General features: G+C 47.2%; 1 protein-coding gene across 1 annotated transcript; it reads left to right on the top strand.

The window, feature by feature from the left end:
• Positions 1–90: 90 nt before the first annotated feature.
• On the top strand, positions 91–12,425 carry FASLG (Fas ligand). The gene is made up of 4 exons (XM_052666690.1): positions 91–8,841; positions 9,140–9,185; positions 10,654–10,707; positions 11,144–12,425. Exons 1-4 carry the CDS (start codon positions 8,458–8,460, stop codon positions 11,536–11,538), a joined length of 879 nt encoding a protein of 292 aa, XP_052522650.1. The 5' UTR covers positions 91–8,457; the 3' UTR covers positions 11,539–12,425.
• The last annotated feature ends 208 nt before the right edge of the window (positions 12,426–12,633 follow it).

The following is a 12,633-nucleotide window of genomic DNA, read 5'->3' as shown; positions in this document are numbered from 1 at the left end:
CTTTGAAAATCTGTCTTATGGCATAAACGCATCTCCAAGGAGGAGTGACCTTTACATTTCAGCGTGAGGCCAGAACAGCTTACTTGCAGTGAGCCTAGCTGCACTGTGTGCAGCCAAATGGCAAATCCATTGGCAGTCCAGCCCCTTACTCCTCTCTTCAAATGTGACCTCCCCAGTGCTAGTTTCTCTCACAAAAGTCTCCAGCTTCACCATGGGAACTGCTTTGATTAAAAAAAAAAAAAAAAAAATACATTGAGAAGTGCAGGAAGGGCTGCTTTGGGGGTGTGTGGCTTTCTTGTGGTGTGGGTTTTCTGTTTCAATTTACCTTCCTTCCTCTTGATGCGTCACTTGTAGGAAGTTTGCTTTTCTTTTCTGTCTCGGTTGTAACTGAGCTGTTTTTCTCGTCAGACAAGTGAAGCTGGACACGACCGAATTCTTAGAAAAGCCCCTCTTTGCTATCGTGTGCTGAAACCTCAAATTGAGAGGTATGGAACGAGGCCAAATGACTGATGATGGGATGTGCAGTGTCAAATGCGTTTCCAACTATCAAGTTTTTATTTATCCTTTGTTATTGCTGGCCTCTGAGCTCTGGATGGAAAAAAAAAATTTGTGAAACTGAAGTTAAATCAAAGATGGTGGTGGTCTTGTATTTATCAACTGTTGTGTGGGGATTGCTGTGAGGCAAGGAGGCATTGCCTTTCCTGGAAGCAGCTGCTCAGGGCTTGGTGAAACCCAAGCTTCTCTGGAACCATGGTGGTGTGTGGACAGCCAGAATCCTTCCTCTGTTTTGCTGGACTGGACAGCTCTTGTGCCCTTTCCTCACCCTTTTGCCTAGACTAGATTACCCCATAGCACTGGTGAGCTATCCTTGAGGATCACGTAGAAATAACTGAGCAGTCAGCAGCACTCCTCTGTGCTTCCTCATACAATAAGAGTGCTTTAAAAGCACTTGGTGTACCTTGATGTACCAACCGCGTCCTCTTCAGGGTGGGTGATACTTGGCCTCGAACTGAAGCACCTTCTTGATTTCTTTTGCTGCTAAGATCTGTTTTGTACCTCAGGTGTCGGTAATTGTGAGTAGGCTGCACGTTTAAATTCCAAGCAGATGTACGTATTTCCTTGTCAGTGATTTTAGGCGTGCAACTAAATTCCTTTCAAACAGTTTTGTATTCCCGACTATCTATTGATTTTAAACCTGGGCAGGGCTTAATAACCTAAGGAATGATTGTGTTTGGTTAAAAAAAAATAAAATAAAATACCAGCAATAAAGTTTTAATGTACAGGCAACATGCTATGGGAATAATGCATGTCCAAATTAGAGCAGAGCTCTGTTTCAGCTATGTGATTTCAGGCCATGTGGCTTGCAATCCATGTGGGAGATGTGGCAGGTGCCATAAGGGGCAGCTAATGTAAGGTCAGGAATGTTTCTCACTCAGTCTCTCATGTTTCAAGACTGTCTTTGGAGGACCTCATAGTATTCATGTAGTTCTGAAGATATTCTTCAGAATCAGTATTTAAGAAACCCACATTATAATGTCATGAGCTTTGTAGCTTCACTTTCCTGAAGGCTCCTTACTGTTCCTGAGAAATGCTGCCTCTGGGCTGGAGAGTACAGGAGCTCGCATGAATTCCTCTGGTGTGATGGGGAGAGAAAGCATTGCCCACAGTGCAAACTTCTTCAGTGTCTGATTAACTGGACGTACAGTGAGAGACATCAGCCTAAGAGTCCTGTTGTGCTGCTTAGTGGATATTGATGTTAGCACTCATGACTCCTGTCAATAAAATATTTCTGTCCTAGGATCACTGCTGGTGCATGTCAGTTGAGGAGCAACTTTCCATATTCTCATTACTGTTGCCAAACAGTACCAAACATTTCATCTGTGCCTTGCTCTAAACTTTCCAACCGACCACATTGTGCTTCAACCGCTGGAAAGGCTCATTGGGAGGAGCCTCCTAGGCTGCTTGTGCTCTTGCAGCTGTGCATTTGCTTCTGGCAGTAGGATGGAACTGAACCACAGCTTCCTCTTGCTGTGCTTGCTGCTTTTAATTATTTATAATCACTTTTTTATTTTCTTTTTCAGAAAAGCTCCTAAAGTCATGTTCTCATTTGCTTAATGTTACCCTTTCATGTGGGCTCTTGAGTAATTTTTAGCTTCCTATTTCACTTTTATTAATATCACGCTGACTAACCTGATTTCTTTGAAATAAAGGCTCTCCTAAGTTGTTTGTGCTCTACAGAGACGACGCTTTCTCATGAAGGTGGCTTATAAAGCTTGCCAAATCACTGAGGCGTTGTGGATACTTCAGAGGAGGGCCTGGTCCGTCTTGTGGTATGTTTTGTGCTGTAAAATGCCATAAAAGCAGCATGCATATTGAGCAGCGAGGGCTGTATCCTTTCTCCCCAGCACGTGCTCAGTGTGTGATTGTTCCCAAGCCTCCTGTGGCTCAGAGCTTGCCCAAGCATCTGTCCTTCTCTCTGCTTCCTACAGATCGGGTGGTGAAAGCAATGTGCTCTCAGGATTCCCACTGGAGTGCAGTGTTCCTTCAGGCTGCTGCTATTCTCGAGATTCGGGCATGTAGAGAGGAGTGTCCAACTGCTGTTCTATCTAAGATTTTTTTTTCCCCTTTAAACTAATCTTAAAATTAGATGCCCTGCTTTAGAAACAAACAAACAAAAACCAATTCAGTTTCCAACCAAGTGGTTATTGAATAGAATTGGCCTCCTGGCTCTCATTGTGGATTTCTGGAGTCTTTGAGTTATATTGTGCCAACCTTATTTGTTATATTGCTTAAAACAAAACCAGATTAGAACAGCCATGAGGAAGTTGCTTTTGCATTAAAGCATATCTCTGTAAATAAGCTGTTGACTTTGGCAGCAGCCTGTATAACAAGAAATCTGGCTGCTTAATTATGGAAACCAAGGGTCTCATCTCTTAGGATATAAATGTAGTACATCTGTAGAGGTGATGGCAGGCAGGGAGCCCTGAGCAGGATGCTTGTGGGAGTTCAGTGGATCTGTTTGAGCTTCTGGAGCTCTGCTACAACCTCAGTGTGCTGAGGTGGTTGTACAGACAAACCACAACACTCAGCCAGCAGGCCAGGCGCTCACCTTGAGGAGCCTGTCAGAGCACAGAGAGCTGTTGTTTCCTGTTGCAAAAAGCTGTCAAAGCTGTCACACACAGGAAAATTTGGAACACTTTTGTGATCCCTTCATGCAAGCCCAGGGGCACCAAATATTTAAGTAACACAAGTGTTTCCATCAGAGAAGGGATAATCACAAACATATGCATCATATAAAGGTATTGCTCAGCCATGTTTGCTGAAATAAGACATTTTGTTTATATGCATTAAGCATCAGAGTGGAAATGCAGTTTCTTTTAAATATGTGAACTCCTTTAGCTGTGGTGGGGAGAGAACTGAAGTGTAAGGTGGCTTCTGCTTTTGCCGGTGTGCAGCGTGAGATGGGATGGAACAGCTTAACATGCTTCACTTTGGTGCAAATGTTCCACTGCTTTTGGAACAAAGCGTAGAGCTCTGACCACAAAGTGCTGTGGGTAGGCAGCCATCAAGCAGCGTGTCTTATCTTGTGGAAACCCTGAGTGTCAAACAGCATCAGGTGTTGCTAAAGAAAAACTTTCTGGGGTTTGGATCGGCTTGAGAAGATCTAATGTTTCCAGACCTTTTTCAGATAAAAATGGGTTAGCTTAGGAATGGATAGGAAAAATCTTTTCCTATCTTTTTTATGCATCTTTTTTATGCATCTCTTCCCCAATTTGAAAAATAATAAAAGGGGCCCCAGCACAAGAAAGATGTGAAGCTGGTGGAGTGGGTCTAGGGGAGGTCATGAAGATGCTCAGGGAGCTGGGAGCACCTCTTCTGTGAAGAAAGGTTGAGGGAATTGGGCTTGTTGAGCTTGGAGAAGAGAAGGCTGTGGGGAAAGCCCACTGCAGCCTTCCATGCTTGAGTGGAGCCTACAAGTGGGAGGGGTACCAACTTTACATGGGCAGATAATGATAGGACAAGGAGCAAGGATTTTAAAGTAGAAGAGGAAATTTAGATGAGAGGTTAGAGGAGTGTTTTTCACTCAAAAGTGAAGCACTGGCACTGCCACCCAGAGATGGAGGTGCCCCAGGCCATGGATGGGCCCGGGGCAGCCTGAACTGGGGGCGGCCAGGCCGTGGCAGGGGTGGAGCTCAGTGATCTTTAATGTCCACTCCAACCCAACCATTCTGTGTTTCTTTGATGTGACTCCTTAGGACATAAAAATGGAAGATAAATGCTGGCTGTCTTGAAACTAGTTTTTTCTTTGCTAGATGTGTGCTGGGTAGAGAGCCTGCATCCTACTGGGTCCTCTGCAGTCTCACAGCAAAGAAGAAACTCTATGACTCTTATTAAATATAACTTGAAACAGCTGGGGAACATCTCTTATAAGTTGTAACACGGCACGATTACTGCTGACTTGAGGGTTGCATGCGCTGCCCAGGGGGCTACGGCACAGGCATGGTCAGTGTTTGACAACCAGCTGGTGTTTCCCACTGCTGAGGCTGGCTGTGTGCTGGCAGCGTGGGGCAGGGCGTGGATCCCACCTGAAGGGTTTGTGAATGCACTTACTGACTGTCTGGGGATAACGGGAAATCAGCATCTGCGTGTTTGCTGTGGTCTTCCTTGCAACCTCTGAGCAGCCACAGCAGCTGTTCCATTTTCTCATAACTAGGCTGTTGCATACAATTAGATCACCTGCGTCTTTGTTTCCCGTATGTTCAAGCAATCGATCCCATTACCTCACAGCCCTGTACTTAATTTCCTAGCTTTCATTACAGACGCAATCAAAAGAAATGGAATCTTTGCTGCTTTCAATTCTCGGCTGCAATGGCTCTTTGTGCTGCTGGATTCTGTCCTACCTCGGAAGGTCTCTGCAGAGCTCAGTGCCCCTTCTGCTGATCCCGGCCCATTGGGAGCAGGGTGTAGTTTGCATGTGCTTAATGAACAAGAGAGAGAAAAATGTCTTGCTCTCTGGAAAAGGGCTGTGCTAAGCATTGCGATGCCATAGAGCTGGGGGTTTGAATGGGGTCAGAAATGGGGTTTGAATGCTGCTCTCTTGTGAATGTGAACAGCTCTCTAGGGAGCTGTTGGTACCAACACACATCTCAACATGTGCCTCGTGTTTCTAGTGAAGAGTTGACTGTAGAGGGAAGTGGAAAGCATCACCCTTGGCTGGAAAACTGAACTGTTAAAAAAAAAACGTAATAAAGAAACAACACTGAGATGTCGGCGCTCACCGCAGCGTTGTGTAACCCAAGGATGCTGTGAGCTGCTGCTGTCTCCATGGGCTGTCCTGGGGCAGCAGGGTCAAATGAGGAGAGTGCAGTGGGATCCACCGTTCTTGTGCCTTACCATATGGAGGAGGCAGCTGGGAGCACTGTGGAGCTGTGTAGGATCCTCAGTTGCGTCCCTGCCATTCTGCTCTCAGATAAACCAAAGGGGATGCTTCTGCTGTCTGTCAGTTATTGTCACTCCTTTCTGAGCCTCTCTGAAGCTGAATTTAAACTTGTAACATGCATTCTGAGGCTGTCTGCATCTCCCCATGTATTAGCCTGGTGCTATCTGTGAGCTTGAGCTCCTGGGCCCTCATGCTTTCCCTGCTGCAAAAAAAAAAAACCCCAGAAGCCTTCTCTTGGGTGGTGCTCTCAGTTTCTCTTTCTGAGGTACCCATTAGTGAGCATGAACGGTGTGCATCCATTTTGCCATGTGTGGCTGGTACTTACCAGTATTGCTCTGACTCTGGTTGCCAGGCCTAGCCTGGGACAGCAAGAGGTTGTCACCTCTGCAGTTAACGCTTCAAACAAACACAACCCTACCTTTGAATGCCGTCTTTTTGTTCGTTTTCTTAACTACATCTTCAGTTGCTATTGGGTGTAATTTATGCTGCCCCGTGGGCTTTCAAGAGTTGCTTTTTAGCATTTCTACTAGTCATTATTGTAACAGGAAATATCATCTTCAAATACATATTTTACTATGTCCAGAGTCTAATAAGTCTTCCTCCTACACAGCATTTTTTTAAATTGTTCTTTAAATCCTTGCATGCAAACTTGTACCTGTATGTATTTTTTAGCTGCTGGCTAATTCTAATTGCTGTCAGCACAAACTTCAGCCTGATGATGTGTGCAGTTAACAAGAGCTGCCACCTTTCCTCTGGGGATAGTGAAAGGTGGAGGGATCCTTCTAAGCAAGTTGTCTTTTTCTGCCTGTGTAACCAGGTCTTGTCTTTTGCTGTTCTTTGCTGACAAACGTGGTGAAAGAGGGGCTTAGGAGGCAGAGAGAGAAATCTGATGCTCTTTTTGCCCTTCTCCTGTCCTTTTATCCTGCTCCACTATTCCTGATTCCTATGTTGGGTGAGATCAACTTTGCCGAAATTTCAGTTCCTTGCTTTCTATCAAAAGTCTTGCTGTGACGTGGGTGTCTGTCTGCAGCAAACAGTCCTGCCATCACTTCAAAACCCTTGTTAGCCCTGTGTATGGTTTGAGCAGTAGGAAGGCAGCAGAAAGCAGAGCCTGCGGGTGTCGTGATGTGCCACGTGGATGTGCTCCCACTTGGCTCTGCTTACCAGGTGACCTCTGAAGGTGGCTACAGGTGAAACAGAGAGTGTGACAGCAGGCAGCAATGGCAGAGAGTGCCGGGGAGGGAGAAGTCTCTGAAAGTGTGCTCAGCACCGAGGTGGATTCTTTGATGGTAAAATAACCCTCGTCTTTGGTTTGCCACAACGTGTGGTGTTAAAGGGCTCTTGATCTGAATAGAGAAGATGCAGCAGGCATGGCCGAAACAGGGCTTTCATCAGCTTACCCACGAATTACAAAAATATATGTGCATTTTGGTGAAAATAGGAAGCAGTGGGTCAGTGACAAACACATCTGTGACGTTTAAGGGATCTTGCTCACGTGCCTACAATCCCACCAAGATGAGCTGTCCGCATTGAAATTAATCAGTGTCAGAAAGGCATAGAGGGCAGCCTGGAGGGGGAAGACAACTCAAACACCTGACCATCCACCTGAGGGAAAGGTAGAGATTGCCTGATTTGAAGAGAGAGCTCAGTAGGGAGGAAGCTCTCAGCTTTGCCCCTTGCATTGTTGAAGGGCCTCAGAGGGCATTAAAGAAATAGGAACTCCTGGCACCTGTGTCTGTTTTGCAGCAAGTCACAGGGGCGGTGTCCTCAGCGCTCTGAGAAGGAGTATTGAGTAGGCTTGAACTGCTGGAGGTGCATTTCAATTGCTTTTATTTTTTGTGTCAGAGCTAGAAGTACAAGACCCTAGAGGTTGCTGAAATGGTTTGTGCTGTGGATTCTCTTTTCAGCAAGGAGCTGCGGTGAGCGTTCTCAAAAAGCAGCGGGGTGTCTGGTGGTGCACATCTGACTGATTGGTGTGGTTGGAGGCACAACTCAGCCCTTGCTTTGGAGAAACCAGTGTGCACACATTGTTAGAGCATGCTAACCTTGAACTGCAGATCTTGATGTTCAAGATCAAAACCTGTGTGTTGGGGCTGCTTTCTTCAGCCACATAAGAGACAGAAATTACGTTTGTTCTTGCACTAAGCATTTCATTTTTTAAACACTGCCCTCCTATAAATGCACTTCATTATGTCTGAAACAAAAGAGCAAATAGCTATGGACAGTCTTTTGTGTAAAGTTATGGGAAAGTTATGGGACAGCTCCTTGCCACTACTTAGCAATCAGCAGCCAATGAAGACTTAAATTGAGAAATGGAGATGCTCTCTCTCCTCATGATTTGGCAGTGAGCCTTTAAAAGCACTGGTCCCTGCAGTGTGCCTGAACTCTGAATCCTTCCTTGAAAGGCAAGGAAGTTCCACCAAGATGAGTAGTGCAGTGTCTGATCAGTCACCCAGCCAGGTGAGGTCCTACTGCAGCACTCGCCGTTGTTCAGAGAAGACTGAAAAGCAACAAGAATTGCCTTCTCCAGCACTGCTGCAAGTTGGAAGAGGACAGCAGGCGGCAGTAAGTAATTTGTCCTTTGCAAAACGAAGCAGTTCTTGAGTGCCTATTGCTGTACTTGATATAAGTTCTTCATATTTCTGCTAAGGGGAAAACTCAGCTCTGTCTCTCAGCTCTCATGCAGGATGCCAGAAGCAGAAGAGTGTTATTCCCCCTGCTTGTGGTGCAGGACACCGCAGTGGAAAAGCAGCTGCCTCTGCCTGAGTGGGCTGCTGGAAAGGGTGGCTGGCTGATTACTCAGCCCCTGCCTGACAGCACCGTGCTGCTCTGTACACCTCCTTCCTGGGGCTGGTGCTGTGTGAGTGCAGCCTGCCACTAGGTCTGTACAGCTGCATGTGCGTGCTGCTGCTGGGAGGAGCAGGCGGGTGCCGTGAACTTGCAGCCGAGGGCGGAAGCTTTTTGGGGTTTGCTGTTGCTGCTTGAGGCTTTCATAGAGTTGCGGCATCTGAGCTGGGATGATGCAGGCACACAGAAGCGGAGCTGGGTCTTCCCCCAGGGCTCAGTCTGGGCCAGTTTTTGGCTGCCACATGGAAGATCACACAAAGCACGTCCAGCCCATCCCACTCCCAGCCATGCAGCAGAACTTGAACTATATGTACCCCCAGATCTTTTGGGTGGATGGCTGTGCCGATGCCAGTACCTCCTGCCATCCAGCATCCCCTGTTGCTCCCTTCCCTCCACCGGTACCCGATCGGAGGAAAAAGCCAAAGAGCAACAGAGAAAGGAGCAGCATCGGCTTCCTGGTGATCTTCTTGCTGATCCTGCTGGCCCTCACTGGAGTGGGGCTGAGCATGTTTCAGATTTTCCACCTGGAGAAGGAACTGGCTGAACTCAGAGAGGTAAAGTCTGCCTGCTGGCCACACAGGCTGTGGGGAGAAAACAGTGGCAGTGATGTGTCTGCCATGCCAGTGTGCGTGGGGCTGTTTGTTACTGTGAAGGACTGCTCTGTTGGTGACTGTGGTACATATCTGGTTGTCCTGATGGTTGAGTGCTGCAGGCTCTCTCTCCCTGTACACTTAACCTTGCAGCTCTGCATGAGCACTCAGAATAGCCGTTGTTGAGATAGTCTGGCTGCATCTAGATGGTGCTTTTGTGCTCTCACCCTGCTAAGGGAGCTTGTCACTCTTCTTTTGACAGTCTGTCAGCACTGAACACATCCCTCCAGCCCTGGAGAAGCTCATAGGTGAGTTGATGTACGTAGAGGAACTCCTCCTTGCCAGCGTGTGTGAATGTTCCTGCCAAATTCTTGCCTCCCCTTGTCAGGTGCAAAGGCAAGGGTGCAGCTCTGATGCTCTGGAAGTACTCATTACACTCGCTTGAAGAAGAGCACGTGGGGAGGGGGTCCTGCATCCTGCTTGCTGGAATGCTTAGTGGTGTCAGTGTGGAACAGTTTGCTTCTGCTTTAGGGCCTCCCAGACCCAAGTGGGGCACTGATACTGAGAGGGATTCTGCTGTGGAAGTGAATTTCTGGCTGTCCTAATGCACTGCAACAGCATGCACAGAAGGAGAGCAGAGAACCAAGATGCACGTGTTACCACTTTATCTCTTTGGTCTGTAAGATTTTTGGGATGACATACAGAGTTTTGTTTTCCTTGGGATTGGAAGATCTGCTTGTACCCTTGAGAGAGAGCAACTTTGTTCCTAAATTCCTTTGGTACAAAGTCTCGATGCAGTCAGAGTTAGGTGAGAAGATCCTGATTCTATGGTGATTTTATTCTCTTTAAAAAATGTCTTTTCACTGAAATTGAAACTTTCCAAAAGAACCTACTTTTTTTTTTTTTTTCCTAAATTTAGAGGAAAGAAAAAGTAGTTTCAGTCTCAATGGAACAATTTTAAAATCGTATTTTGAACTTTCAAACTGTCATTTTTAAGATGTGTGTTAGTGTTATTAGTGATGAAATCTTTGTAAAGAAGGACAAACAACTGGCTTAAGCAAACAAGATGTTTCTAAAATTTGAGGGCTTGATGCTCAGAAGTAGACACTGAGAGAATGGGCAAGATGGAGTAGGATGGGGTCCCTGTGCCCCGTCACTGTAACCAGCCCATTTCTCTAGGAGGACTCAGACCCTCCATGGAAGGTAGAATTCTCTTACCCATATTCTGCCCTTCTGAGGACAGGGTCTGCCTGGCTAGGCAGGTGCTTTCAGGATGTCTCAAATAGCTTTTCTGGTCCAGCTGTAAGGAGGTTTGGTACTTGGCAGCCAGATTTCCGCTGCCGTGGAGGTGCTGGGCTGGAGTGGGGCAATAAAGCAGGTATGTCTGTGACAGGACACAGGCAGTCACCTCAACACGGACTAAAGAAGCCATGTAAAGGCACTGTATTATCCCTCTCCTTAAACCTGAGTGGATGTCCTCTGCTTGAGTTCACTGGTGGAGTCATTTGAAGATGAAAACTTTCCTTGCTGTCTTGTTTTTTCCCTTTGCTTTGGATCACATCTGATCCTTTGCTTCAGCTCTTCCTTTCTAACTCTCTCTAATGTTCTGTAGCATTTGGCTGAGCATCTTTCTATCTCTTTACAGCAAGCCATGGTGCCTATGTGCTCTTTGCTGCTGGGAATCTACCTCGCTTTAGCCTCGTGGATACCTGTTCTTCTCACTGGTTTGGCTTCTCCATGGAGCATAGGGCTAAAGTCTCCTCTGTTTGCATGCAGGGCAGGGGAGCAAGCCGGTGAAAAAGGAAGCAAGGAAGGCAGCACACTTAACAGGTATGTGCTGAGGGGCCAGCAAGATTTGGGAGCAGAGAACAGGGCAGATGTTACCGAGGTGAAAGGGGCAGCTTGGCTGTCATTGCAGGGAACTGCCTTGCACAGACTTCCTCATTTTCCTTTAGAAATGCGTGTGCTCTGGCAACTTGAAGTTATTCCACTGCTAAAATATTCCTCTTATTCAGGCTTTTTATTGAGAGATATATTTTTTCCTTTGTTTTTTGTTTTTGTCAATGAGGTGCTTTCAAAAGCAACTCAGTGCCAATTGAGCACACGGGAGGTGAGAACTCCCACCTCCGTGAGGTTGGGGTAGACTTCTCATGCTGCACAAAGGACACAGAGAACAGGTGACTTGGTTGTGACTTGGGGTGTAACTGAAGGGAAAACACGTTAGTGCTTGTACTTACTGCACTTCCACTCTCATTCTGGCTTCCAGGGAACCCCACGCAGCGGAACCTCCCATTGGAGTGGGAACCCATCTCTGGTCATGCCTTTACCAGTGGCGTTCAGTACCGTGCCCAGGGCCTTGTGATCAATGAGACTGGTCTGTACTTTGTGTACTCCAATGTGCTTTTCCGGGGAAGGCATTGTGACAACGAGGTGCTGACACACGTTGTCTACAAGAGAAACCCAGCTTCACCAGGCAGCCACGTGCTGATGGAGGACAAGCGCATCAACTACTGTACAAAGGAGAAGATGTGGGCCCGGAAAAGCTACCTGGGGGCTTTATTCAAGCTCAGGGAGAGGGACAGTCTGTATGTCAACGTTTCCAAAATTGATCTGGTTAACTTTGAGGAATCCAAGACATTCTTTGGGTTATTTAAGCTTTAAGTGGTGCTGTTGAAATGTGGCTGGCAGCACCCCACACACCGGGACATGCAGGGCATGACGGCCACTTGAGAGGCAACGGTCCTATGTTGCCAAAACCAAAGCAGGGTCTCACTCTAGGAAACCCATCAAGACACCACGTTTCAGCCTTCTGCATGAGAAGGCTCAAGCAACAGGTAAAAGCTTGAATCCAGACCTCTAGGAAGCACCTGGGCTGTCCTGTGGCTATCTGAAGAGAATCACGCATTTTCTTCCTCTGAATAAAACCACAGCCCTGAAACGTAGTGCATCAAAGACCCTGTTGAAACTCACTACTTGCTCGAGAAGACTGCTACCTGAGAAAGTGCCAGGGCCTCAGCGGCACTGGCCCACACATGCTGTTATGCCCCCCGTCAGCTCAGGCCATTTGGGGACAGCTGGCCTGTGTCCAAGAGGCCCTCAGTCTGAGCTGTGCTGTGCCACGCCATCGGTGGTGATGTAGGAGTGAGCTCAGGCTGCTTCCCCTGAGCAATGGTCTGCCCATCCCACCTGGACACTTGGCACTGTAAATTGTCTGACAGGCACCCACCTACCAGTTGGCTTGTTAAGCATGGTAGGTTTGTTTTGTGTTAAATTATTGACTCTTCCCTTCCCAGAAAATATCCCCACCCCTTTATTTAACTCACCTTGCAAGGAATGTGCTGGAAGTGGTGATGTTGTGAGGGGTCCTGGCCCTGTGGTGAAAACAAGGTCTTGCTGAATCCTCCCCATCCTATGGTGGTGGGTACAGCATAAGGGGCCAGGTACCCTTCTCACTGATAGGACCTGAGCAAACCAGCCCTAGCTGAGCATGGGCTGCTCTCTCCTGGGCAAAACACAGATGGTAAATAAAGGTATATTTTTCTAGGAAATGGCACTGTATTCTCCTTACGTGGGACAGAAGGCTTTTGCAATGGCCAAAGCCCGGAACGCCTTTGGTCAGTGGACAGGACCCTGCTCTACCTCTAGCAGTGTGCCAGAAAATTTTGCTCCCTGCCTGGTGGGGCGCTGGGTCCCTGCCAATGAGTTTTCAGGCAATGAAAATTGTTGAGATCTGGGGATCAGGAAGGTGTGAGGTGG

Source organism: Tympanuchus pallidicinctus, unplaced genomic scaffold (genome assembly GCF_026119805.1).
Source record: "Tympanuchus pallidicinctus isolate F22 unplaced genomic scaffold, pur_lepc_1.0 scaffold7, whole genome shotgun sequence".
NCBI lineage: Eukaryota > Metazoa > Chordata > Aves > Galliformes > Phasianidae > Tympanuchus > Tympanuchus pallidicinctus.
The sequence above is the reverse complement of the archived record's forward strand: the minus strand, read 5'-3'. Positions and strand labels throughout refer to the sequence as shown.

Bases quoted from the DNA above. Each gene is read 5' to 3' on its own strand.
- FASLG (XM_052666690.1), top strand. From the start codon at position 8,458: ATGATGCAGGCACACAGAAGCGGAGCTGGGTCTTCCCCCAGGGCTCAG. The intron at 9,186-10,653 runs GTGAGTTGATGT...GTTTGCATGCAG, and splicing joins AGCCCTGGAGAAGCTCATAG to GGCAGGGGAGCAAGCCGGTG. The intron at 10,708-11,143 runs GTATGTGCTGAG...TCTGGCTTCCAG, and splicing joins GAAGGCAGCACACTTAACAG to GGAACCCCACGCAGCGGAAC.